The 27,864-nt window shown below is 43.1% G+C and overlaps 1 protein-coding gene across 1 annotated transcript; it reads right to left on the bottom strand.

Annotated features, from left to right (window-relative positions):
• Positions 1-27,821, bottom strand: EIF4EBP2 (eukaryotic translation initiation factor 4E binding protein 2). The gene is made up of 3 exons (XM_010362844.1): positions 27,381-27,821; positions 8,570-8,755; positions 1-6,813 (listed from the first exon to the last, which is right to left on the bottom strand). Exons 1-3 carry the CDS (start codon positions 27,523-27,525, stop codon positions 6,782-6,784), a joined length of 363 nt encoding a protein of 120 aa, XP_010361146.1. The 5' UTR covers positions 27,526-27,821; the 3' UTR covers positions 1-6,781.
• Positions 27,822-27,864: the final 43 nt, after the last annotated feature.

A 27,864-nucleotide genomic window follows, 5' to 3' on the forward strand; every position in this document is an offset into this window, starting at 1 on the left:
TTGATACTCAAGATCTTTATTGATTTAACTATAACAGCAACCATTGATGAGAATTTAATTTTTTCCCTAATTTCCAAACATCTGCTGGTTTGGAAGGATAGTTAGAATACAAAAACAACTGATCATGGAATCACACAGGACTGCCTCAAGGACTGCGTGGTACCCTCTGCTATCCATCCACACACAGTGAAATGGATGGGAGGGATGAGGGGACAACACATCATGGGAGACAAAGGGAAGACCAAGGAAAGTGCTGGCAGTCTCTGCTCTTCCATTCAGAATGGATGGAACTGGGCCATTAGTGGCACTAAGACAGGGCAGGGCTATTTTTTTCTTAAATAAAATATTTTAAAGATGCATAAAACGGACACCTTAGCATGTGAGTGTCCTTTGGGCTCTTCAAGACACCTTCTTTAAGGTTTACCCCTGGAGTAGCAGAGGGTCTCCTCACCCAGGTGGAAAGAGATGGGCTCCATCTGCAGGTGAAGGAAAGGCACTGGCGCACGGCACTCAGCAATTCAGATACAGGCACCAGGTAGGAGCAGGATGGCTTACCCAGCAACCTGCCTCTTAGCTCCCTGCTAGTGTTCTTCCCTCCTCCCCTGGTTTCCAGTTAAAAGTACCCTTGGCCTGGGCTTTAAAAAAAAAAGATTAAGCTGGAGAGAAAGGGGATACACTTGGGCAAGAATGGATATTTTGTGCTAGATTCATGGAATTTTCTAAGTGTCCAGGTGTTTTGGTTTTAAAGCACCGGCAAAAGCTCCCTTTGGAAATTTCAGTGTGGCCAAATGATTATCAAGCATTGCAGCATCTCTCTGCCAGCCTCCCACCCTTAGAAAGGTGGCAGAGTGAGAGTTTAAATACCCTGGGAAATGTGTTTCATCTCAGTAATATTTCCACTGGGTATCCATGACATACAGTATGGTCTGCCAGGGCTGCAGGCAGAGAGTCATAAGCAAAGAGAATCTACAGACCCTCTGGACAGGGACTCATAAGCCTTCTCCTAAATCTAAGCTTTGCCAAAAGGTTATCAACTTCCAGGACCAGCCTAGAGAAATAAGTTTAAATTCCAGAGAGTAGGAAAGGTGATGTAAATGATTAACTGAAAAAACAAGTAAGTATCAATAACTCTTAAAGTTTTCAGTTAGAAATTTCTGTAAGTTAGCCTCAAGAAACTCCACTACTAAACTGGAAAACCATGACTAGGAACAGGAAGCAGCCCTGGGGTAGAAGCATTCTAAAGAATTGTGACCCAACTGCATCAATATCTGATTTCATCTTTTATTAAAAACTGAGAGTTAAAGAACTGTAGGGTAACTAAGTCCACCTCAAAGTCTAGACAGAAACTGCCCTCCCAAAGAAACGTTTCTTTAAAACAAATACCACGCCTTCCCAGATATTATGGGTAGGCAAATGACTGGGTTTTGCAGATTAATCAATAGCTGCCCATGTGCATGTAGTCCAGAAAACATGCCAAGAAGGAAGAGCTCTGAACCAGACACAGAAAGGCAGTGTGGCTTCCTCTCTAAAGGGGAATGCAAAGGGCTAAGAGCCCTGGCTTCAAGCAGCTGTTATCCTAGATGAGGAAAATGGAAACAGATTCAATCTCTTGGATACTGCTGCCAACATGCTGAGCCCTTCACCAGTTGCCTTGATTTGAAGCAGGCCCTCTATGTATACTGGCTAAAGGATGGACTCCAGCAGTGAAACCCACATACTCAGCAGGCTGCATTCTAATGAGAATGAGGGAATTTAACCAATGGTGTTTGAGCTGGAAAGATAAGGTCTGAGAGTCTCAAAGAGCTGGAAACCCAAAAAAAGAGAAGACCAATCCACCTCAAAATAAGAAAGAAAAACAAAATTCATTTAAAGGTACTCTAAAGATGAGTTATTTACTTCTGGAAGAAGTATCCTTTTCTTATAGTTCCCTCAACAGCAGTACTTCTTATCCAAATATACTCTCAAGCAATCAGGGCTACAGATAAGAAAATGCTGGGAAGAGGCAGAGCATAAATCCAAACAAGAATTTGCATATTTGGCCGGGTGCGATGGCTCACACCTGTAATTCCAGCACTCTGGGAGGCTGAGGTGAGTGGATCACTTGAGGCCAGGAGCTCAAGACCAGCCTGGCAAACATGATGAAACCCCATCTCTACTAAAAATACAAAAATTAAAAATTAGCCAGGCGTGGTGGTGCATGCCTGTAATCCCAGCTACTCGGAAGGCTGAGGCAGGAGAAACACTTGAACCTGGGAGGCAAGAAGCTGCAGTGAGCCGAGATCACACCACTGCACTCCAGCACTCCAGTCTGGGCGACAGGTCGCAACTCTTGCCTCAGGAAAAAAAAAAGAAAAGAGAAGAAAGAAAAGAAAAGAAAGAAGACTTGGTTAGGAATGAGTGCCAGAAACACATAGTAGCCATTCACTAGAATGTGCTGAACTGAAAAACCTAAGTTTGTCTTGAGGGAGAACACAAGACCAGTTCTTTAAGAACACATTGCCATCAAGAAGCCCAGGAAGAGATGGGCGGGCATGCAGGGTTAACCTGTGCACTGGATTTAGAGGAGCAATCAAGCACTGACATTTGTCATTCTCAGATGTTCCCTACTTTATTGAGTGGTTGCTTCCTGGGTGAGAGACCTGACCTGAGTCTGTTGAGACTGGAGAGACCAGGTACCAAGCACCCACTCTGGTGGGAACCTGGCTTCCTGATAACATCATCTATTTCACCTAAATGTGAACTGCTTTCTTTTCTTCAGCTCAATAGCTTAACATCTAATTCATGTTTGCTCCCTTTGCTGGACAGTCCCCATTCCAAACAAGACAGGTTTAGTGGCTCAGCTGGAAGGCCCCAGTTCCTTTCATTAATTCCTAGCTACAGGAAAATAAAAGTGGTAAATAAGTCTTACGGACACCAAGTCTAGGACGTGCAAATAAGCATACTTGAGCTGTTGGTAGTTAGGTATATTACTTTCTACTACTGCTAGGAATTGCCATTTCTTACCACTCTCTCAAAACCAGCAGGTAGCTTTGGGGAGTTTGCCTTCTGTCCAGTTTGGTTATGCACATCTTGGAGAATTGTTTTTGATAGCAATCTATCTTTCAGCCTATCTACATTAAACCTACCTCCCTGTTGACCTACTTTCATCCTCAGTTGGGGTGTGGTGCTTTTAAGATATGTCCATAAATTATTTGCTACTGCTCCACTGGGGTAGAGGTATGTGTAATTCCTCTCTCCTTGAGTGAAGGCTGAGCTTAGTGGCTTGCTTCTAAAGACTAGGATAAGAAGTGATGGTGTGTCCTTTCCAAAAGTCCTTCTTAAAAGGCACTGCAGCTTTCTCCTGGCCCTGCCCCACAATCTCTGGGATCAGCTGCTCAGGGAGAAGCCAGGTGCCTTATGCAGAGACCCACATGGGAAGAAACTGAGGCATCCTGCCAACGGCCACAAAAAGAGAACTTGGAAGTGGTATCTCCAGCTCCAGCTGACTGCAGCCCCTGCTCACATCTTGACTGTAACTTCATAATACCCTGGGCCGGAACCATCATGTTAAACTACTCCCAAATTCTTAACCCACAGAAACTGACACATAATGTTTACTATTTTAACATACTAAATTTAGGGTAATTTGTTACACAGCAACAGATAACTAATACAGGTGGAAGGGCAAAACTCTTGGCTTGGAAGCCCAGCACCTAGAAAGTCAGCTTCTCTGTATCTGTGCCCTTGAAAATGCTGTACCTATTTAAACAGCACGTGAGAACTGCTGAACTCAATAAACCACACTATAAAGAAGGCAGAACCATGACAATGCATGTCTGCTGTTGGAATTTGAAGGAAAGTCACTTCTCATTAAGATCAATTGTCCCCACAAGTATAGAAGCATAGGTTCCTCGCAAAAAGAAAACTACAAATGGGAACTAAGATGTTAAGAGCTGTCTCAGTCAAAGTGGTAACTTGAGTATTCCTTCCCTCTAAAAACCCAGGACACATTCATTAAGGGTTTCATCTGTGAGGTTCCCTCCAAACATGCAGAGGCAAACCACCCAATAGACTCTGGCCTGTTCTAAAAATAATTCTATGAGGCATGACACAAAGGTATCATCTATTGGAAGTTTATCTCGTATCTTGTGAAATTATTTTTTAAATGCCAACTTATGGAGGTCAAAGACTGTCTAGTAGTGGTGGCCTCTGGGGAAGAACTGCACCAAGCCTTAAGGAGGTCCTTGCAGAGAAGGGTAAGGGATTGAACAGCTGCCGCATTATACAGCTGACACTCCCAAGAAATACTAAAAACATGCCTTCTGATTAGGGGGTCACATGCAGAAGCTCCCCAAGACGGCAAGAAAAACGAAAATGGCATCTTGATACTACTAAAGCTCATGCTTTAAATCCATTCCCCACCATTTAGTGAGGAAGCCAAGTTTTCACACATAGCAATAAAGATCAAGAACAGTTCACTCTTCCGCTCACTGACGGACTGACTGACTAGCTGCTAGTTGGGTCAAATTCCACAGGATGCCAAGGCCAGTGTATGAAGAACGAAAAGCTTCATTCCCAAAGAATCAGGCTCCCCAGGGTGCAAAGAGGTCCTGAGCATGCTTCTTATGTAAATTACAGCGCAACTTAGGTTTTTCCAAGAATTTGTAAAATGAGACTTGGAGTTTAATTAAACAGAACAGGGATACATTAAACAAACAAACAAAAAATACTTTTCTGATTATCAATTTTTTTGAGACTCAAAGCATCCCCAAAACATTGGAGATCCAGCTTATTCCTGAGACATCAACCATCACAAAAGATTTTCACTCTGAACTATTCACATTTTTGTAGCAGAAAACAGAACAAAGTTCTGCAGACATCCTTCCTCTCTTCTTTCTAAAATGTATTCACAAACAGGGTCTTTTCATAGTTCAAAAGAAAAACAGGTTTCTTTCTTGGCCAAATGGCTGTTACTCTCACCCTGGGATCTGATTTTTTAATAAAAAGTTCAGGGCACCAAATCCAACCAGAAATTCCCAGGACACCAGTGGCTACTTAACTATAAGGGGATGGATGCTTTAGTCTTTCTATGAGGGGAATCATTCTCCTGGGATTATTATGCTGCTCAATAGTTCCAGGAGAGGTAGGTGGGAAGGAGGGTGAATGCAAAAGCTAAAGGGTCAGAGAAAAGAATGAGGCTTTCATGAACAACCCATAGCAAGGCAGAATGGTCCAGTTTTACAAACCACCCACTACAAACTCCAAACATGCACACTCAAAACTAGAGGGGAAAGGAAAGAGCTCCTGGGGGACTAGGGGAGACAAAAGATGGTGACATAGAACAGCAGACTCGCCTATGAACATTTCTCATCTTCCTAACACTGGAAGATGTTTAATTAAAAAGTTGCTGTTCAAAATTGTACTGAAAACATATCTAAAAATAGGTCTGTAGTCATCTTAAAAATAAAAGGTCACTTCTCAGATAAGAGGAGTGACAGATATTCTCAGATACCAACACTTGAGGTATCTTTGATGTAAATTTGAAATGGCCTGGTAGAGAAAAAGGAAGGAAAGGAAGGAGAGAGGAAGACAGTGAGGAAGGTAGGGAGAGAAATTCAGAGTACAACAGGAAAGGCAAGAAAACTGGGAGGAACACATTTTTTAAGCCCATGCTTATCTATCCCAATAGCCAAACAAAGCAGATCCACAAAGGAAAAAATGCAGTTCTTTTCTAAGAACATTCTGAAAATCAACTTCAAACTCAAAACATAAGAAACTGCAATCTAAGAACAACTATCACAATGCTCACTGGACTTAAAAATGACGTCTGAGACCGGGTACTCAAATGGGTCAACGTTCTTCAGAGGTCATTCTTAGGCATTATCTGACAGAATACTATGATCAGGCTTTACCCACCAAGTAGAGGCTAAAGTGCCTCTATTACTTGGTATGGACCTGCTTTAGGAGCAGACAAAATCACTTCGCTTTCTTGAAGTACAAGAGGACTCTGCCAGCAACAAAATGCAAGCAGGGAAGAGTGGCAGAAGAAGAGCAAAACTGGTTAGCAAGGGCTCTCTTCTGATGTACAGAGTTAAAAATATCTGTACAAATGCACTAAGTAAAAGAACGGGAAGATGAACTATAATACCAAAGACAGAAGACACTCCTCCCAGAGGAAAGAAAGTGGACCTCAAAACAGTGTCACAGGGTAATGCTACCAGAGTTGCACAAGCTGTGCTCTGTCCCGAGGGACAAATACCTCAAGGTAAAAGGGAAAGCAGCTCTCTTTTTTATCATTTCCCCCTGCTGGTAGTAAAGATCCCAAGCCCAGACTCTTGCAACACTGAACCATAGGTGGGATACACGGAGGAGAGACAGAGGGTAAGGAACATGAATGGTGTTACGCCCACCAAGCCTCTGTATCCCTTCCCAGACAGGCAGTTGTTGGTAGGTTGAGATTCGATGTGGGACAAAATTACAGGGTAGGAGGGTGGCTCTCAATAAAAAAACAACTAGGAAAGTCAGAGTTGAACTGTTGTCCTCTAAGGGCTGCTTAGCTCTACAGAAACACAGCCTTCAATCTAACCTGTTTAACTGGGAAGGGGAACAGGAAACAGGGAGAAGAAATGGTCAGATGAAGCTCATCTTCCCATCATTTGGCACCCAGAGGAAGAGGGGGAGGTGGAGACTGTAATGGGGACTGCTGGTATTGCCTCTTCTGTCTTTTCACTGTTGATCCTATTGGCCAAATCAGGTGCACACAAGTATCAGTGTTGCTTTTCTTCTAATCCTTGCAGGGGAGTCAGATGTCCATCTCGAACTGAGCATCATCCCCTAGTTAGGACAAATAAAATGAAGAGTTTAGCACATACGCAAAAAAGCACAACAGTTTTAACTGTCATTCCCTCTGTCTGAGAGACAAAAAATAATTCAAACTGTCCCACTCTCTGCTGCCTTGAAACAATTACTCTGCTTTGCTTTGGCTGGTCTTAATCTGAAAAAGAAGAATGGCAGTTCCACTGCCCATGGGGGGAAGCTTTGGGGAAAGGGACACAAGTGAAAACATCCCCAGTGTCTCTTTGTCTTCAGGTTGAATAAATAGCAGCTCCTGGGGAGCTCTTTGCTGTCTCTCAGGAGAGCACATTCTTCTGGAGGCTTTGGACTTGGCCCTGCTCCAAACTGACACTTTGTCCATTAAAAAACTCATCTGAAATATCACAAAGCAGAATGCTGGCCCACATCTGGGGGTCACTAAGTACAGTCCCTGAGGAGTATTTCAGGAGTTGGCCACTCCTACCTCACCATTCTGCTTCTACAGAGATAAAGAATAAAATAATGTTTTGGAGGAGGGGTAATTTAGGTACATCTTAAAGGCAGTTCTGGAAAATAGAGGAAATAAACCATACTGCTTTTCCTCATACTATAAAAAAGAAATTCATATAAGAAACAAGGTCTATTTGCCTGAGGGTGATGGAAATGGGGGCTAGGAAAATTCTTTTCTTTTCTTTTCTTTTCTTTCTCTCTCTCTCTCTCTCTCTCTCTCTCTCTCTCTCTCTCTTTCTGTCTCTCTCTCTCTCTCTCTCTCTTTCTGTCTCTCTCTCTCTCTCTCTCTCTCCCTCCCTCCCTCCGTTCTTTCTCTCTCTCTCTCTCTCTTTCTTTCTATTTATTTATTTGAGACGCAGTCTCGCTCTGTCGCCCAGGCTGGAGTGCAGTGATGCAATCTTGGCTCACTGCAAGCTCCGCCTCCCGGGTTCACACCATTCTCCTGCCTCAGCCTCCCTAGTAGCTGGGAATATAGGCACCCGCCACCACGCTTGGCTAATTTTTTGTATTTTTAGTAGAGATGGGGTTTCACTGTGTTAGCCAGGATGGTCTCAATCTCCTGACCTCATGATCCGCCCACCTCGCCCTCTCAGAGTGCTGGGATTACAGGCGTGAGCCACCGCGCCCGGCCTGAAATTGTTTTGTTTTCTGTGTTATCCTTAGTCCAGTGAAGCCCAGGTAGTCCTTAAAGCATGGTTTGAGAAGTCACTTTTGGGGTTTATCATACTGATTCTGGATTCTTTTCTCCTACTAACTACATCAGATTTGTGATTTAGAACTCAGGGTTTTCAGAGCATTTCAAGAAACCTTTGGGGGAGGAGGGAAACCTTACAGACATATAACTGAGTATTAGTTATAACTGAAGAACTGGCCAGGCGCGATGGCTCACACCTGTAATCCCAGCACTTTGGGAGGCTGAGGCGGGCGGATCACCTGAGGTCAGGAGTTCAAGAACAGCCTGAGCAACATGGCGAAACCCCGTCTCTACTAAAAAATACAAAAATTAGCCAGGTGTGGTAGCAGGCTGTAATCCCAGCTACTCGGGAGGCTGAGGGAGGAGAATCACTTGAACCCACGAGGCGGAGGTTGCAGTGTGCTGAGATCGTGCACTGCACTCCAGCCTGAGTGACAGAATGAGACTGTGTCTCAAAACAAAAAAACAAAAAATAAAAACAACTGAAGAATCAATAGCTTCTTAACCTACAGCAAACAAACATTCAAATTCTAAGAGCCACGCTCTAGGTCCCCACCACCACCATTCTCTTACCAACTGCATGCTTCCTGTCGTGATTGTTCAAGTTGTTCAAATTGTTTACTTCTACTTTGGAGTCTTCAATTAAGGTGCCAGGGCTAGTGACTCCTGGGATATTGGGCAGATGGCAGGGTGGGGTCTGAGCCATGGGAGAATTGCGACGATCCAACAGAAACTTTCTGTCATAAATGATTCGAGTTCCTAGAAAACAGGGTTAAAAAGAGTCTGAAAAAATTTAAGGGGTTATCACCATATAATACTATCCAGCAATTTAATTTAAATCCCATGTAATCCTAACTTTTAAGGATTTTACAATTGAAGTCAAAAGCATAATCTCTAACCTCCCTGCCTGTAAACAGGCTCCTCTGCCATCTGGAATGCCCTCTTTCTCTTCTGCCAGGGACACTCCTGCTGATCCTCCAAGACTCAGCTCCAACCATCACTTCCTTTATGAAGCCATCCCCACCCCTCACTTTTTTAAAGGGTTCTTCCTCTCTATCTTACATACATCACGTATTACAGGACTCCTGTTTATCCATCTGTCTCTATAGACTCTGAGTTTCTTATGTCAGGGCTATGTCTTATTTATACGTGACCTAGGCCCTAACATTAACATCTTTAAGAAAAAAAAGTTTTAAATTTATGATACTAGAAAAAAAAAAAGGAAAAAATTTTAAATGAAAGAATAAACAAGTATGAGAAAAAATAAACAGCCCCTTTTAAAGGCTTTCCAAAGAAGGACTGAGACTTTCTTCTCACAGCTATTGTCAAAGCTGAAACTGGCAGTCCCTCTCTATTCTACAAAACAATCTGCTTACCAGTAAAGTACTACCTGAATGTTTTAAAAACAATAGTTCCGAAGAATACACTTTAACTGATAAACAATAATGCTGCTTACAAATGTTCAATAGGTACATTAAAAGGTGCTCGACATTACTAATCATCAAGGTAATGCAAATCAAAACCATGATGAGATATCACTTCACATCTCTTAGGATGGCTATTATCAAAAAGACAAGAGAGTCTGGGCATGGTCGCTCATGCCTGTAATCCCAACACTTTGGGAGTCCAAGGCAGGAGGACTGCTTGAGCCCAGGAGTCTGAGTCCAGTCTGGGCAACATAGGGAGACCCTGTCTCCAAAAAAATTATTTAAAAAAGAGCCAAGTGAGGTGTTGTTGGTCTGAACTCCCTACCACAGAGGCTGAGCCAGAATAGCCTGCGTCCAGGAGTTCGAGGCTACAGTGAGCTATGACTGCACCACTGCACTCCAGCCTGGGCAACAGAGCAAGATCCTGTCTCAAAATTTAAATCAAATATAATTTTAGGACAAGGAAAGTAGAAACTTACCTTCATCCTCTTTGCTTTGAAAAACAAAAACTAGAGTAGCACTCAAAAAGGCATCTAGATATTACGAGGAACAAGGTATTCTGGGTAGCACAAAACTTAGTTCAACTTTCAAAGGGTGAACAACTTCAATTATCTTGAATGGAAATACTTCTAATACAGATTTTAAAGCCCTTTATGGCCTTCAACAGAAAACGATTCAACCCTCTTAAGGAATCACAGTCATTACTATGAAAATTGTTTATTATACTATATTGTGACCTAAGAAGTCTCAAGCCCTATCAAGCTAATGCTCTGTAGAGCTGAACATCACTATACAGAGTTCAGGTGGTCAAGGCTGTGCTGGTGCACCCTTCCCCCACAGTGTCCTTGTCTCTTGTCAGACTAAGAGCTGCCTTTTTTCCAGGCTACTACTATGACTCAGTCAGCTCAGGCTGCCATAACAAAATACCACAGACTGCACAACTTAAACAACAGAAATTGTCTCATAGTTCTGGAGGCTAGAAGTCCAACACTAAGGTGCCAGCATAGATGGTTTCTGGTGAGGGCTCTTTTCCTGGCTTGTAGGTAGCTGCCTTCTCATTGTGTCCCTTACATGGGGGTGAGGGGGCCACAGCTCTAGTGGTGTTCCATCTTATAAGGGCACTAATCCCATCATGAAGGTCCCACCTTTATGACCTCAACTCAACCTAATTAACTCCCAAAGGCACCACCTCCTAATACCATCATGTTGGGAATTAAGGTTTCAACATAAGAATTTGGGGGAGACACAATTCAATCTGTATAGCACACCTTGAACACCCTTAACTTGGTGTTTCTAGTCTGCTGTGTTTGGAAATCAGCAACTTGCTTATTAGCACGCTATGTAAAATAAGGGCAAATAGGCTGAAAGGGGGTCTGATGGTCTTCCAATGAACAAAGGGAAGGAGCTTTATCGATGGACTTTGCCTATCTGTTTGAGTTACCCCATTTTTGTTCATGGTTAGATCTCAGACGGGTGAGGTTTCACTGACAGATGAGTCAACCTGCAAATTGGAACAAGATTATTCTTACTTCTGTAGTACATCAAGCCTGGCAATTGTGGAGATGACGTGGTGAAAAAGCACAGCACAGAAGCAAGCTTTCTAAATTACGTATCAGCAATAACACATACATTAAAGAATTGCAATTAAACCAACTAGGATATAGGTAGTACAGATTCTGCCTAAATGTGTGAGATGTAAGAGAAACTCTGAAGAACCTCTATGATCTTAAAGAGCCGATAAGATACGGTATTTTACAAGTTTACTGAAATAGCATTCACTTACAATTCATCCACTTACAGTGTATAACTCAATAGCTTTAGTTGATTCACAGAACTGTACGATCATCACCATAATCAATTTTAGAACCTTTTCATTACCCCATAACCTCCCCTCCACCCCTTAGATGCCACCTAATCTCCCCACACCCTCTGGCCCTAGGCAACCGCTAATCTACTTTCTATTTTTTTTTTTTTTTTTTTACCTATTCTGGTCATTTCATATAAATGGAATCATACAATATATGGTCTTTTGTGACTGCTTCTTTCACTTTCATAATGTCTTCAAAGTTCGTTTATGTTGTAGCATTTATCAGTACTTCATTTCTTTTTCATTACCAAATATTTCATTGTATGTATATATCACACTTTATCGATTTATCAGTTGATGGACTGGCAAGTCGATAAAAACAACAGTCCATTAACTGATAAATGGGTTGTTCCCACTTTTTGTCTGTTATAACATTCACGTACAAGTTTTTGTGTGAACACATTTCCTTTCTCTTGGGTATATACTAAACTAAAAAAGTGTAATTGGCCAGGCATGATGGCTCACATCTGTAATCTCAGCACTTTGGGAGGCCAAGGTGTGTGGACCACTTGAGCTCAGGAGTTCAAGACCAGCCTGGGCAACATGGCAAAATCCTGTCTCTTAAAAACATAGAAAACTTAGCCAGGTGTGGTGATGCATGCCTATAGTCCAGCTGCTGGGGAGGCTGAGGTGGGAGGATGACTTAAGCCCAGGAGATGTAGGCTACAGTGAGCCATGATTGTACCACTGCGCTCAGCCTAGCTAACAGAGTGAGACCCTGTCTCAAAAAAAAAAAAAAAAAAAAAAAAGGGTAGAACTACTGGGTCATATGGTAACTCTACCTTTAACCATTTGAAGAATTGCCGGGTTTTTTTGTTTTTTTGGGGGGGACAGTCTCGCTCTGTCACCAGGCTGGAGTGCAACTGTGCGATCTCAGCTCACTGCAACCTCTGCCTTCTGGGCTCCTGGGTTCAAGCGATTCTCCTGCCTCAGCCTCCCAAGTACCTGGAACTACAGGCGCATGCTACCACGCCCGGCTAATTTTTGTATTTTAGTAGAGACGGGGTTTCACCATGTTGACTAGGATGGTCTCGATCTCTTGACCTCATGATCTGCCCGGCTCAGACTTACAAACTGTTGGGATTACAAGCGTGAGCCACCGTGCCCAGCCAGAACTGCCTGTTTTTCAAAGTGGTTGTACCATTTTACATTCCCATCAGCAGTGTGTGAGAGTTCTAAATTTTATATATTATAGCCAACATTAGCAGATATGAAATGGTTTCTCACTGTGGTTTGATCTTAATTTGTATTTCCCTGATGGCTAATTATGTTGAACATGCTGTTTTCATGTACTTACAGGCCATTCCACCATATATCTTCTTTTGAAGAAACTGTCTATTCAGAACCTTTATTACTAAATTATGATAGTTCTTTATTTTGGATATAAATCTCTTATATGATTGCAAATATTTTCTCCTATTCTGTGGGTTATCTTTTCATTTTCTTCATGACGTTCTTTGATGCACAAAAGTTCTTAATTTTCATGATATCCAATGTATGTTTTTTTTAAAATTTCTTTTGTTTTTGCTTTTGGAGTTGTATCTTAGGCCACGGCCTAATCCAAGGTCATACAGATTTGCCTCTGTCTTCTGCTAAAGGTTGTACATTAATAGCTTTTGCTCTGACATTTAGGTCTTTGAGCCATCTGGTCCACCTTGTTTTTCTGTGTGCATATCCAGTTGTATGAGCACTATCTGTTGAAAACTCTTCTTTTTCCATGGAATTGTCTTGGCACCCTTGTTGAAGATCAATGGGTCATTACTGTGAGGGTTTATTTCTGGACTCTCAATTTTATTCCATTGATCTATATGTCTATCCATACGCTAGTACCACATTGTCTTGATGTGTAATATGTTTTGAAACCACGAAGTGTAAATCTTCCAACTTAGTTTTTCTTTTTCAAGATTGTTCTGGTTATTTTAGGTCCCTTAAAGTTCCGTACGAATTTTGTCAGCTTGTCAAAGAAGCCAGCTGAGATTATGATAGGGACGGTGCTGAATGTGAAGGTCAATTTGTGGAGTACTACCATCTTAACAATATTAAGTCTTCTGATCCATGACCACCAAATGTCTTTCCACTTATTTGGGTCTTCTTTAATTTCTTTCAACAATATTTTGTAGTTTCCAGAGTAAAAGTTTAATGCTTTGTGACTAAATTTATTCCTATCAGATTGTTTTCATGCTATTTTAAGTGGGATTGCTTTTTCTTTTCTTCCTTTCCTTTCTCTCTCTTTCTCTTTCTCTCATTCTTTCTTTCAAGAGAGGGTCTTGCTCTGTCGTCCAGGCTAGAGGGCAGAAGTGCAATCTTGGCTCACTGCAACCTATACCTCCTGGGCCCAAGCAGTCCTCCTGCCTCAGCCTCCCTAGCAGTTGGGACTACAGGCACACATCACCCAAAAAAAAAAAAAAATTTTTTTTTTTGTATTTTTTTGTAGAGACAGGGTTTCACCATGTTGCCCAGGGTGGTCTCGAAATCCTGGGCTCAAGCCATCCGCCCACCTCAGCCTTCCAAAATGATGGGATAACAGGCACAAGCCTGGCCAGTTTTTTGTTTTTTGAGACGGAGTCTCCCTCTGTCGCCCAGGCTGGAGTGCAGGTTGTGATCTCAGTTCACTGTAACCTCCATTTCTGGGTTCAAGTGATTCTTCTGCCTCAGCCTCCCGAGTAGTTGGGATTACAGGCATGTGCTACCACGCCCAGCTAATTTTTGTATTTTTAGTAGAGATGGGGTTTCACCATGTTGGCCAGGCTGGTCTCAAACTCCTGACCTCAAGTGATCTCCCCGCCTTGGCCTCCCAAAGTGCTAGGATTACAGGCGTGAGCCACTGTGCCGGGCCCAGAACTGGTTTTTCTATATGGCTCTTTTATCTTGCAACCTTGGCAAACTCACCTATGATTTCTAATAGTTTTTTAATGCATTCCTAAGATATGTTTGATTTTGATTGCCAACACAGTGAATAATTCAGACAACAAGACACAGTGAAGAAGCAGTGTCTTAATGCTGTAAATGTTCTCAAATATAGCCAGGGAAAATATGACTATGAAAGTATAGTATTTATAAGTTTTTGAATTTTAGTAATCTCTGCAAGCTAAAAAAAACTCAATTGTAGTGGGTATAAAACAAAAATAGGGAATCAGCTTGTTAATCACTAATGATTTTAGGGTGTAACGCAAAAGAAACTGAACTTTTAAAAAACCAAAATTATTCAAAGAAAAAAATTAAGATTCAATCATGGATAAAATGGCAGGAAAAAACCCTTTATTTCCTTTATTGAATATTATGTTTACTACAAACTTACATCAATTCCAAGATAATCTATTAAAAAATCTAAAATATTTAAGGTCTCTTATACATATGCATGCACAGATGTACATTTTCTGAAGCAAGGAATTCCTAGCAATTCCCATTTCACCCAAACTCCCTCCAACACTATGTCAGCTCAATTTAATGTCAACCAGTGCAGCCATAAGTAACTAGAAACAAGCTAACCTTAAGCTACTGAAGAAGGAAAACAGACTACACAAGAAATCCATAGCTCATATAACACAATATTAAAATGGGGCATGATTGTGATCAATTGATGGAGTGTTACAAAAACTAAAAAACAATTTTCCATTCCTTTTCTATGAAAATAATCATGCTCCTTAGTCTTATATTGGAAAGTTGTGGGAAAAAAATCACAATATTGTATATGCTGTTTGATTTTCAACGTTTACAATCAAACTATAGTAAAAGCATAGAAGAATTACAGTTAAGGAAGAGTATGTAAATGTTACAAACTCTAATTTTTTTTTTTTTTCCCTTGAGAGTCAGGGTCTTGCTCTATCACCCAGGCTTGACTGCAGTGGCACGATCACAGCTTACTGCAACCTTGACCTCTTGGGCTCAGGTGATCCTCCCACCTTAGCCTCCCAAGTAACTGGGACTGTAGTCCAACCAATTTTATATTTTGTGGACATAGGGTCTCACTGTGTTGCCCTGACCGGTCTCAAACTCCTGGGCTCAAGCAATTCTCCTGCCTTGGCCCCACAGTGTTGGGATTATAGGTATAAGCCACCACGCCTGCCCACAAACCCTGATATTATAAAAATAATGAGGTTACATATCAGCAAAGTAAAAGCAGGAAGACAGGTGAATGGTGTACTTTTATATAGTGAAGAGCTAAAGATGACAGGTTGACACACATATTATTCAGAGTTTTAAAGATAACTACTAGAAGAGCCAAAAATGATAATACAATTTACAGAAATTAGTAAATTGAGAAAGGATGAGAAACGAGACAGAAAGTAATAAAAGTATCTTATATTCCTCATCTTTCATAACGGGGAGTATTGTCTAATGTTAAAAAACATTATTGTCTAATGTTAAAAACAGTATTGTCTAATGTTAAAAAAATCAAGAAATCACAGTATACATATATTATTTACAGCAACAATGGTAGCCAGCAAAAGCACTGTACACAGAAACTGTTGAAAGTAGCAGTCTATTGGCATTTTATGCTCTTTTACACTGTTTAAGTTTAATTTTGGTTTTGTTTCAAAAATGTACATATTTTTCTTAGTCTTCCTGTTTGGATTTCAGAATAGGAAGCTTTAGATCTAGGTTAACATTCGCTATTTATAAATTTTTCATCCCTTAGTGACCAGATATTAGGATAAATCTAATACTTTCATCCAGGACTTTCTAGATACTAACATTACTAGGGAAATTTGAGAGTAAAACTAAGTCCCTTTGATAGAGAGGGGAGAAAACCCTATCTACCTTTGAATCTAAACACCAGTGATTCTCAAACTGCAGAAAACAAGGTCAATGAATAAAGCCCAAAGTTATGCTTGCCAAGATGGCTAGTATAGAAACAAGGTCATTCAAGCGTAAGGGCCTCTTTCAATATCAAGTACTTTAAATGATAAATAATCCATGCAGTAAGCTATATACTTAAGAAACTATGTAAGCTGAAATAAAATCACACAGAGAAAATTCATTAGAACATGGTTAACTTTCTTTTTTTTGAGACGGAGCCTCGCTCTGTTGCCCAGGCTGGAGTGCAGTGGCCGGATCTCAGCTCACTGCAAACTCCGCCTCCCGGGTTTACACCATTCTCCTGCCTCAGCCTCCCCAGCAGCTGGGACTACAGGCGCCCGCTACCTCGCCCGGCTAGTTTTTTTTTTTTTTTTTTTTTTTTTTAGTAGAGATGGGGTTTCACCATGTTAGCCAGGATGGTCTTGATCTCCCGACCTCGTGATCCGCCCGTCTCGGCCTCCCAAAGTGCTGGGATTACAGGATTGAGCCACCGTGCCCAGCAACATGGTTAACTTACAGGGTAGTTGTTAGCTATATTTTTACAGAGACGACCCCCCACATCATAACATTCTATTTAACTAAGTCTGCTTCCAGAATTAGAATTAAGCATTTACTCATGCAAATAGACGGCCTGGAGAAGGAAACATTAAGTAACTTGCCCACAAGCCCTCCAAAAAGGCTGAGATGGACCTACATCCTCATAAAATAGAGTTCCAAGCAGGAAAGGAGAACATGAAGTCAAACAGGGCTTTCCTCCTGGGACTTTCTCTGTCAAAGGCGAAAATTTCAGAAGCCACCAGCAGACTTCCTTTATATCTCATTTGGCCAGAAATGGTTCCGATGCACACCAGACCAAACACTGGGGAAACTACGACTGGCTTAGAGCTATCATGGTGTATATCCCGGGGCTTAGCACCTTGCCATTTAAAAAACTGAAGGAATCTGGCAGCAAGCAAGAAGAGGGAATGGCTATTGAGCAGGAAACCAACAATGTCAGCCACATCTGCATTCAATATTACCTAAATTTAGTAAATACTACATACATGTTAGTTTAACGAAAAAGGGTAAGAAAGTTAAATTAAGAGGATAGGGGACAGAAGTATATACATTGCGAGAAGGGTGTATATAGCAACTAAATCCTCATCTGCCATAGCAGAAAACGAACTGTTAATATCCAGAACTAAGAAATAGGCTGGGCATGGGGGCTCGCACCTATAATGGCAGGACTTTGGGAGGCTGAGGCGAGAGGATCACCTGAGCCCAGAAGTTCAAGACCAGCTTGGGAAACATGGTGACAAATCATTTCTACAAAAATTTCAAAAATTAGCCGTGCTTGGTGGCACTCCTGTGATCCCAGGAGGCTGAGCCCAGGTCAAGGCTGCAGTGCACATTAGCTAAATGAATTTAAAATGGTTTCTCTGGGAGTGGAAATGGAGATAAAGGAATGGGACGTTGGAATGTTGCTTTTTGTTGTGTGGCCAATAAGACTATATGACTTTTAAAACTTTGTTGCTTTCATAGGTATAAAAAAAAAATGTTAAAAAAAAAAAGCAAAATGGCGAGGAAAAAAAGCATGAACACTGATGAATGTTCATTTACAAAAGGACAATAACTACAGGGTTCCACTTAACTGAGGTTCCTAGAGTAGTCAAATTCATGAAGACACAAAATAGGATGATTAGTTGCCGGGGGGCTGCGGTGGTAGTGCTTAATGGGAAGTTATTGTTTAATCGGTATGAGGTTTCAGTTTAGGAAGATGAAAAAAGTTCTGAAGATGGATGGTGGTGATGGTTGCAAAATACAGTGAATATATTTAATCTCACTGAGCTGCGTGACTAAAATGGAAATTTTTGTTATGTATGTTTAAAACATCAAGAGATAGTATATTAAAAAATCATTATAAGGAAGAAAAAAGATGCTTACAAAATATCTTATAAATACATACATACAGACCAACACTGCTAGGGCAGCAGGGACCATGAGGAGGAAGGTATCCTTCAAGCCTAGACAAAGCATTTGGCATGTAACTTCAATTTTCTACTAGGAATTCTTGACAATTCTCCAGCTATGCCTCATGTTAAGGGCCCACCAAAAGATCAGAAACAGATACAAGATGAACAAGCAGTAAGTGCTTCTAATGCACTCAGAAAAGAAGTCTAAGCCTGTCTCTCTCTCTCCCACCCCCATAAAAAGGGAAAACAAGAAAGGAAAAAACAGAAAGGACTTAACAAAGCGTTTTCTCTGCTTTTTATTCTTTCAACTTAGGTAGAAACAAGGTCCATGTTTTATTGACTGAGTTATAGAACATTCATGAATGAACTTCAGTTTTAAACATCTGTTCTTCATGGAGACTGTGGATGAAGAGAGACTCCTGAAAAGCTCTGTGGCAAATAACCCAGAGGAAATTAAAAGCTGCCTAACTCTGTATTCTCCAGGGAGACGGGTGGTGGCCAAACCACATTCAGTGTGCACAACCATCAAATCCCTGAAGTGCTAATAAATCAACAGAGACAATTTTTATCTTAACAAAAGAAACAGGGCTGGGCATGGTGGTTCAATCCCAGCACTTTGGGAGGCCGACGCGGGAGGATCACTTGAGGTCAGGAGTTCAAGACCAGCCTGGCCAACATGGTTAAAACCCCATCTCTACTAAAAACACAAAAATCAGCCGGGCATGGTGGTTGGTGCCTGTAATCCCAGCTACCCGGGAGGCTGAGGCAGGAGAACTGCCTGAACCCGGGAGGTGGAGGTTGCACTAAGCTGAGATGGTGCCACTGCACTCCAGGCCTGGGTGATGGAGAGACTCTGTCTCAAAAAAAAAAAAAAAAAAAAAAAAAATTAAAGAAAGATCACTGCTAATGGTATGCAGAAAACATTCAGATTCAAATCTGGCTTTCATTCCAACTATTTGCTTACCTCCCAAATTCATTTTCACTCCTCTTGGGTACCTGGATATGTAGGTCAGGAACGGTGGCTCATGCCTGTAATTCCAGCACTTTGGGAGGCCAAGACAGGTGGATCACCTTAAGTCAGGAGTTCGAGACCAGCCTGGACAACGTGATGAAACCCCGTATCCACTAAAAATACAAAAAACTAGCCAGGCGTGGTGGTGCACACCTGTAGTCCCAGCTACTTAGGAGGCTAAGGCAGGAGAATCACTTGAACCCTGGAGGTGGAGGTTGCAGTGAGCTGAGATCATGCCACTGCACTCTGGCCTTGGTGACAGAGTGAGGCTGTCTCAAAAACAAACAAACAAATAAATAAAATAATGGATATCTATCAACATCTTCCATTTTTACTTATAGTAAGGAACTTGAAATAATCCTATTGGATATCCTGGTCTAGGTTACTATTTTTATCTGCTGCCAATTCATAAAAGTTCTAGGAACTTATCAGACCAGAGAACAGTTCCATTTTAACGTAGAAGCAGTCCAACACCTAACACAAACATAAACAGTCTTTGATAATGAGACGAGCTCCTCTCTGAGGCACTAATGATTAATCATGACATCTTAAAATGAAGAATTGCAAGCCTTTCATGCTTTCTGGTAAGTGCTTCTTAGAACCTAAGCTGCAATGGTCTATCTTCACCAGTAAACAGTCAGCACTTTTGCTATAAACAACAGACCATTTCTTAAAAAATTAAAATTGAATTTGCTATTACCCAAACCAAAACATCACAAGAAAAATACAAACTAATATCCCTCATGCAAAATTTAACAAAATATTAACAACCCAAATTCTGATTTTTTTTTTTTTTTAACATGGAGTCTCGCTCTGTTACCCAGGCTGAAATGCAGTAGCATGATCTCGGCTCACTGCAACCCCTGCCTCACAGGTTCAAGTGATTCTCCCGCCTCAGCCTCCCAGGTAGCTGGGACTACAGGCATGTGCCACCATGCCTGGCTAATTTTTTGTATTTTAGTAGAGACGGGGTTTCACCATGTTGGTCAGGCTGGTCTCGAACTCCTGACCTCAGGTGATCTGCCCACCTCAGCCTCCCAAAGTGCTGGGATTACAGGTGTGAGCCACCATGCCCAGCTCCAAATTCAGCAATATGTGAAAAGGACCATAAATCTCACCATGACCAAGTGAGATTTATCCAAGGAATCCAAGACTGATTCGACATCGCAAAATCAATTAATCTGTCATGTCAATAGAATGAAAATCAAAAGTCACATGACCATCTCAATAGAGGGAAAAAAGGCACTTGACAAAATCCAACAACATTTCATGATAAAAACAAACTAGGAGTAGAAGGAAACTTTCTCAACCTGATAAAGGACATCTATGGAAACACAGCTAACATCTTAATAGTGAAATGGTGAAAGACTGAATGTTTTTCCCCCTCTTAGGGAACAGCAACAAGGCAAGGATGTCCATTCTTGATGACTCACGTCTATTCAATACTTAAGGTTCTAGGTAAGGCAATTAGGCAAGAAATGTAAATTAAAAGCATCCAGATTGATAAGGAAAATATAAAACGATCTCTAGTCACAGATAACATGATCTTGTATACAGAAAATCCCAAGGAATACACAAGCACTGAATTGTATTTTCCAGTTTATCCTTGTTTATCCTTTTTAAAGTTTTTACTTTTTAAAACTACTCAATAAAATGAACAGTTTCTGTTTGTCAAAGCATTTGTCCTAGAGAGCTGAACGATTATTTATTTAAATGTAAACACTCAAAGATTTCTGAGCTTTTGGCTTCAAGCTGTGGCCTGAGAACCAGCTACATACTGCGTGGACAGCTACTTGGTGTTAAAGAGAGCGCACAGGGTTTTCTTTCATGGATTTCAGATCTTTTGAGCCCACAGGCCGGGCATGGTGGCTCACACCAGAAATCCCAACACTTTGGGAGGCCGAGGTGCGTGGATAACTTGAGGTCAGGAGTTTCAGACCAGCCTGGCCAACATGGTGAAATCTTGTCTCTACTAAAAATACAAAAATTAGCCAGGTGTGGTGGTGCATGTCTGTAATCCTAGCTACTCCAGAGGCTGAGGCATGAGAATTGCTTGAACCTGGGAGGCGGAGATTGCAGTCAGCCAAAATCATGCCACTGCACTCCAGCCTTGGCTACAGAGTGAGATTCTGTCTCAAAAAAATAAAAAATAAAATAAAATAAATGTCAAAAATCTTTTAAAAGGCCAAGCACGGTGGCTCATGCCTGTAATCCCAGCATTTTTGAGAAGCCAAGACAGGTGGATCACTTGAAGTCCGAAGTTCAAGACCAGCCTGGCCAACACGGTAAAACCCCATCTTTACAAAAAATACAAAAATTAGCCAGGCGTGGTGGCAATCACCTGTAATCCCAGTTACTCGGGAGGCTGAGGCAGGAGAATTGCTTCAGCCTGGGAGGTGAAGGTTGCCGTGAGCCGAGATCATGCCACTGCACTCCGGCCTGGACAACAGAGCGAGACTCCATCTCAAAAAAAAAAAAAAAAAACTTATAAACACCAATTTGATGAAAGTTTTTCTGCCATTCACCAATAAACTGTCCTCCTGCTCAGGCTCTCTTCCTCTGTAACCAGATTAACTAACTTTCTCCATGTTAACTTTACCCCATCTGATCTGCAAATCGACACACACACACACACACACACACACACACACACACACACACAATCAAGCCTACAGAGTCTCCAAACCATGCAAGATCCCTCTTATAAAACTGTCTTTAAGACTCCTATCCTCAAAAAGTTTCTGCTGAATAACCTTAGTAGTGCCAGTTTACAGGCTAGTGACTTTTCCTTCTTCCTGTTGCACACAGCAGGCCTCAGGAGAGCGGCAGGGAGCTGTGCACAACTCTGTTGTGCATGCTGCACTATCCACCTGTGCTCTTCTCCCTTGCCAGACTATAGCTGGCTTAGGTCAGGCAGGGGCGCTCCCTCCACACAGTACACTGCCTTGAGGATGAGGACTACTGCCTTCCTCAGGCTTAGAATTCAGTCCCTTGCCAGCAAAAATGCACCCAACATAAAAACTGAGGTATACTCTCTTCTACATATATATTGGCAGCTGATGAATATGAGATTAAAGTTGAATCTCCCACAAAATGACAACATACGTTGTGTTACTCTGATACAAGTAAATGCCATCTTCCTCAAACACAAGGCAAAGGGTTTGAACACCCTAAACTATGTTGTTTATGCACTTCTCATATGTAATAATGAAGTCCTCTGGCTAATAACTTAGAGAGTTCAATAAGCACCATTTGTTGGTTCAGAAGTTACTGGCCTAGAATAAACTCAGCCCAAGGATACCGAGTTAGAAATTTTATGACATGGTCAGAAGCTGGCTTTCCTTCTCAGAACTCTACTTACTCCTCCCAAGAAAGGAACCAGATTAAAAAGCAGCTCCCGCCAGGCACGGTGGCTCACGCCTGTAATCCCAGCACTTTGGGAGACCGAGGTGGGCGGATCACCTGAGGTCAGGAGTTCGAGACTAGCCTGATCAACATGGAGAAATTCCGTCTCTACTAAAAATGCAAAATTAGCCGGTTGTGGTGACACATGCCTGTAATCCCAGCTACTCGGGAGGCTGAGGCAGGAGAATCACTTGAATTTGGGAGGCGGAGGTTGCGGTGAGCCGAGATGGCACCATTGCACTCCAGCCTGGGCAACAAGAGTGAAACTGTCTCAAAGAAAGAAAAAAGAAAAAAAAAAAAAAGCAGTTCTCTTCACCCCCAACACTCTTTATTTTGGGATAGTTCACAATAAGTGGATTATTTCCCCTTCTTCCTGCTTTCTCCTTTTTTCCAAACCCATCCAACAGCCTTTATGAAATTCTGTCCCAGTGAAACAATTACATCAACTATCCGAGAGGCAGAAAGGAAGAGCTACAGCCCAGACAAAATTTCAGACCATCACAGTTAGTTCCCCTCTGTTGCCCCTGTTATGGTAACAGCATACTTTTCCATGGCTGATGAGAATGCTGTGCTGGAAAAGAAAGGCAAAGAGAAAGGGTAAAAGACGTGTCTATGTTTCCGCTCATTCCCCAGAGCAAAACAACTCTTCTAAAAGGAGGCAGTTCAGCACCTTGAAAGGAAATAAGGTAGCAGAAAGAATCATATTAGCTAGCATTCTGGAGGTAGAAAAGTCTCTTTAAAAATGTTTGCAAACTTCCTTTCCTAGTAAGATAAGCATCTCAAAATAGTGGAGGAAAAAAATGGAATAGTGATAAGGATATTAAATTTGAGGGACCCAAGGACAATAATTAGCTGTTTAATACTAACAAGTTACTTAACTTCTCTGGGTCCCAGTTTCTCTCAATAATAAAATGAAAGCATTAGGTTTCTTCCAGGTCACCAGTGTTATTAAAAGTGGAGCCGACTATAGTAACTTTACCTTCTTTTGAGGGCAGAAGTAGCTTCTCAATGGAAGAACCAAATATCATCCACTCCTCCACAGGAAGATAGAAAAAAAATAAAATCCAAGAGCTTTTTTTTTTGCCCTGAAATTTGCCCAACACAAAATCCCTTCTTCCTTTGTAATGAGAAAGGGTACTCTTCTAGCAATATGAGAAATCCAAGAGGTTACAGCAAGTGTGTTTTCACCCACTTCTCATTTCCCAAACCACAGGAAGGCAATTTTGAGAAACCTCAAGGGTAAGCTGTATCTCCTCTGATCCCCAATGAATAAAGGACTCTTCAAGGAGGGAGAAACTCAATTTGCTAGGCTGTGAATGTCCCTGCTTAGTCTGATCATTTAGGGCATTCGATCCATCAACTGTTGTTATGCTGGAATGCTCTGACATGTACGTGACCCTCCAGAAGGTTTCCAGAAGTTTGAGGCAGGAAATGTTAATACCCTCCCTTACCTACTAAACAGAGATTTCCAATACAAACCTACCATTCATTTTTCTAAATGTTTTCAAGTCTGAAATACATGTTAGCACTTGACTCTACCCTTTCAGAACTAAAAATCTTATCTGTCTGCCCCTACCCCCAAATCAAGAATTTAAACCTGTTCAGACCAAGGACTGTATTTCCTACTTTTGTCTGTTGTCCCCTTTTGTGCAAACCACTGCCCTGGGTGCACAAAATTTACTAATGATACCTAACCACATTAATCCAGGCATCTGGGGGTGGCCAGATAACAAACTATTGCACCCTGGTTGAGGGAAATAAAATTACATGGTGACAGGAAGATGAATGTAGCATTAGAGATACACAAACCATCAGAGTGGGAAGTTCAATCAGTAAGTAAAGAACACCTAAACAGCATTCATTGCTGTAATAGTGATTAAATCCAACTGCAACAGTACCATGTCCTTATAAAGATATTAGGTAAGCCCTCATGTTAAAAATTCAAAGATTACATACAGCTGGGCGCGGCGGCTCAGGCCTGCAATCCCAGCACTTTGGGAGGCCGAGGAGGGTGGATCATGAGGTCAGAAGATCGAGACCATCCTGGCTAACATGGTGAAACTCCGTCTCTACTAAAAATATAAAAAATTAGCCGGGCGTGGTGGTGGGCACCTGTAGTCCCAACTACTTGGGAGGCTGAGGCAGGAGAATGGTGTGAACCCAGGAGGCGGAACTTGCAGTGAGCCGAGATCACGCCACCTGCACTCCAGCCTGGGCGACAGAGCGAGACTCCGTCTCCAAAAAACAAAAAACAAACAAACAATAAAAAATCCAAAGATTACGATGGGCTCTCCCAATAAATACAGGCTCAACATTAAAGAAGAGCCAAGATGACAAGTATTTAAATCCAAAACAAAAAAAACTGTGTGTAGAAACAATTTGGGGGGAAGTTAAGTGATATTTGAGAAAACAGTGATTGCGTGTTAGGAGGAGGGGTAATGAATCAGTATTTCTGGCAGAATCTTTGCAAAGCACTTTAAGAATTAATCCAGGCTATGAGACAGGCTTCTATCTTTGAAGCAACGCTTAAAGACTATGCCCTTATTTTTAAAAGCATGGTAGCTTGACTATTTGACATAAGCCAAAAACGTGTCTAGGTGGCTCTTCCCTCAGGGGATTAATATATAGCTGAAAGTTTAGTTCCTTTCCCAAATAAACTATAGCTGAGTGCAGTTGTTACTATGAAGTGTTCTGAACTGCTGGAAGCACAGGCATTTACTGAGCAATACCACAAAGAATTCTGGAAGAAGTTATCAATCCCTTTCCATCACCTCAGAAAACAGTATCTATTTCTTTCTTTCTTTTTTTTTTTTTTTTGAGACGGAGTCTGGCTCTGTCTCCCAGGCTGGAGTGCAGTGGCCGGATCTCAGCTCACTGCAAGCTCCGCCTCCTGGGTTCAGGCCATTCTCCTGCCTCAGCCTCCCAAGTAGCTGGGACTACAGGTGCCCGCCACCTCACCTGGCTAGTTTCTTGTATTTTTTTAGTAGAGATGGTGTTTCATTGTGTTAGCCAGGATGGTCTCGATCTCCTGACCTCGTGATCCACCTGTCTCAGCCTCCCAAAGTGCTGGGATTACAGGCTTGAGCCACCGCGCCCGGCAGTATCTATTTCTTAAAAGCTATCAGTTCAAGACAACTCTTATATGGAGCAGATTCTGGTCTGCCAAAATTTTTCAGGATTAAAAAGCAAGATCTTGGCCGGGTGCAGTGGCTCATGCCTGTAATCCCAGCACTCTGGGAGGCTGAGGGGGCGAATAACTTGAGCCCACGAGTTCAATACCAGCCTGGGCAACATGGAGAAGCCCAGGCTCTACCAAAAATACAAAAGAATTAGCCAGGCGTGGTGGCACGTGCCTGTGGTCCCAGCTACTCAGGAGGCTGAAGTGGGAGGATTGCTTGAGCCCAGGAAGTGGAGAACGCAGTGAGCCGAGGTCCTGCCACTGTACTCCAGACTGGGCGACAGAGCGAGACTCTGTCCCATGCTCAAACACATGACTTGGTCTTGAACTGGTCACATCGGGGGGGGGGAGATTTCTTCCATGAGTTAAGCCACCTAATAACTCCACTATTCTGCAAAGTTAACATTTCCTTAAACCCAGCTCTCCATACATATTAATGAACTTCTGCCTGGGTCATTTAAAAAGCCTTCCAAGGCAGCCCCCCCACCTAGAGCGGCCTGGCTGAATTTCTCTGTAAAGCTCTCTCCTAGATTTTTATCCCTTGGTGTTGGCAAGAAGGTCTTACTCCACAGGCCTTGCTATTGTGCAACTGATTTAAGGATGGTCCAGGCCTAACTGCACCGGATTGGTTGCGGTACGGCTCCTGAGCCCTGCCCACAGGAACAAGGCTAGCAATCTTCTAGACGGCAGGAGCTGCGAAGTCCCCACCCTCTAGCAGGAGGCCACCCCAGCACCAAAAGAAGACAAAGTTCTGAAGTTAAAAAGGAGGCCCCGTTCCCTTCAATAAGGCTCCTCAAAATCGCTTTCCAGGCTCCTCCCTCTGGAGGACAGCCCAGTTAGGGCACAGACAACCTTTGAGCTCTTTTCCCGTGACCAAGCTTCACCTCTACCCCAGTGTTACTTATTTGTAAACAGTTCCTGGTCATGCTTTGAAAAGCAATGCCAGGGAACCACCCTCTCTCTGGACTGCCTCTCTCTAGCCCCTTTCACAGCATCAAGCAACCACCCCACCCAACTGGGGTGTCCTTGACAAAGGTCCTTCAATCCATTTAAAAGGCGTCGCCGCCGAAAGACAGCTGCCAGCGCCCTACCACCCCCACCTACTTTCCCTTGGCTATTACTTGAGCTTTATTTTATCACTCTATCCTCCCGGCCTGGGGATTCCCCTCACCCGTGGGGCCTCGTCCAGCAAAGTAAACAATGCTGTCAAAGCGGGATAATGCTGGGTGAGGCTTCCACACTGGGCATTCTAGCCTCCTCCCGGTGTTCTAAAAGCAGCAAAACAAGCCATCGCAGGATCCCGGGGCCGAATTCCTCTCCCAAAGTTCTTTTTTAAAAAGGCCTGGAGCCAGCTTCAAAATCACGCATTAATTTGCACAATCTGCAAGAGACAGGCAATGTAGAATGGAATGCAAGGCCAAGTGGAGCCAAATCCGCCCGGGAAGGAGGCAGAGAGGGGAGAGAAAACTGGGTCGAGTGCGTAAGCCTGCCACGAAGCGGAAACAAGAGCTCTTTTTCGCGACAGGACAGCCACATTCCCGAGTGGGGCGCGCGCGGACTCGAGCTGCGGGCAAGAGAGAACACGAAGTAAAGGATCCCGAACGCTCGGGCGAGCCCAAGGGCAGCGTCCCCGGGGCTTCGGTGGAGCTGGGGCGGGGGCGAAGCGGCCGGGCACCCAGACGCCGAGGAGTTACAGGACCGCGGCGGGACACCGGGCGCGGCGGACGGCTGGCCGGCGCTCACCTCCCGGTGTGGTGGAGAAGAGCGTCCCCCCGGGCGTGGTGCAATAGTCATGAGGTAGCTGCGCGGCGTCGCTGATGGCCACGGTGCGGGTGGGGATGGCGCGGCTCTGGCTGGGCTGGTGGCCGCTGCCGGCTGACGAGGACATGGCTGTGGGCGCGGGCTCTCGGCTTTGTCCGGCGGCCAGGCGGCGGCGGCGGGGCCGGGGCTGCTTCGGCTCCTCAGGCGCACGGAAAAGCGCGCTCTGCGCGCTCCTCGCTCGCTTCCTCTCGTTCTCTCGTCCCGCTCCGCTCCCGCCGCCGCCCTCTCAGCCGCCGCCGCCGCCGCCGCCCGATCCTCCGGCCTCCGCCAGCAGCCTCAGCAGCAGCAGCAGCGGCAGCAGCGGCGACGACGACGACCGGAAGCGGGCGAAGGCGGGAGCCAGACGGAGTTGGGGAAGCGGGTTGGCCGGAGGTGACGTCGCCGCGGGGCGGGGCGAGGCAGTGAG

Source organism: Rhinopithecus roxellana, chromosome 11 (assembly GCF_007565055.1).
Source record: "Rhinopithecus roxellana isolate Shanxi Qingling chromosome 11, ASM756505v1, whole genome shotgun sequence".
Classification (NCBI taxonomy): Eukaryota; Metazoa; Chordata; class Mammalia; order Primates; family Cercopithecidae; genus Rhinopithecus; species Rhinopithecus roxellana.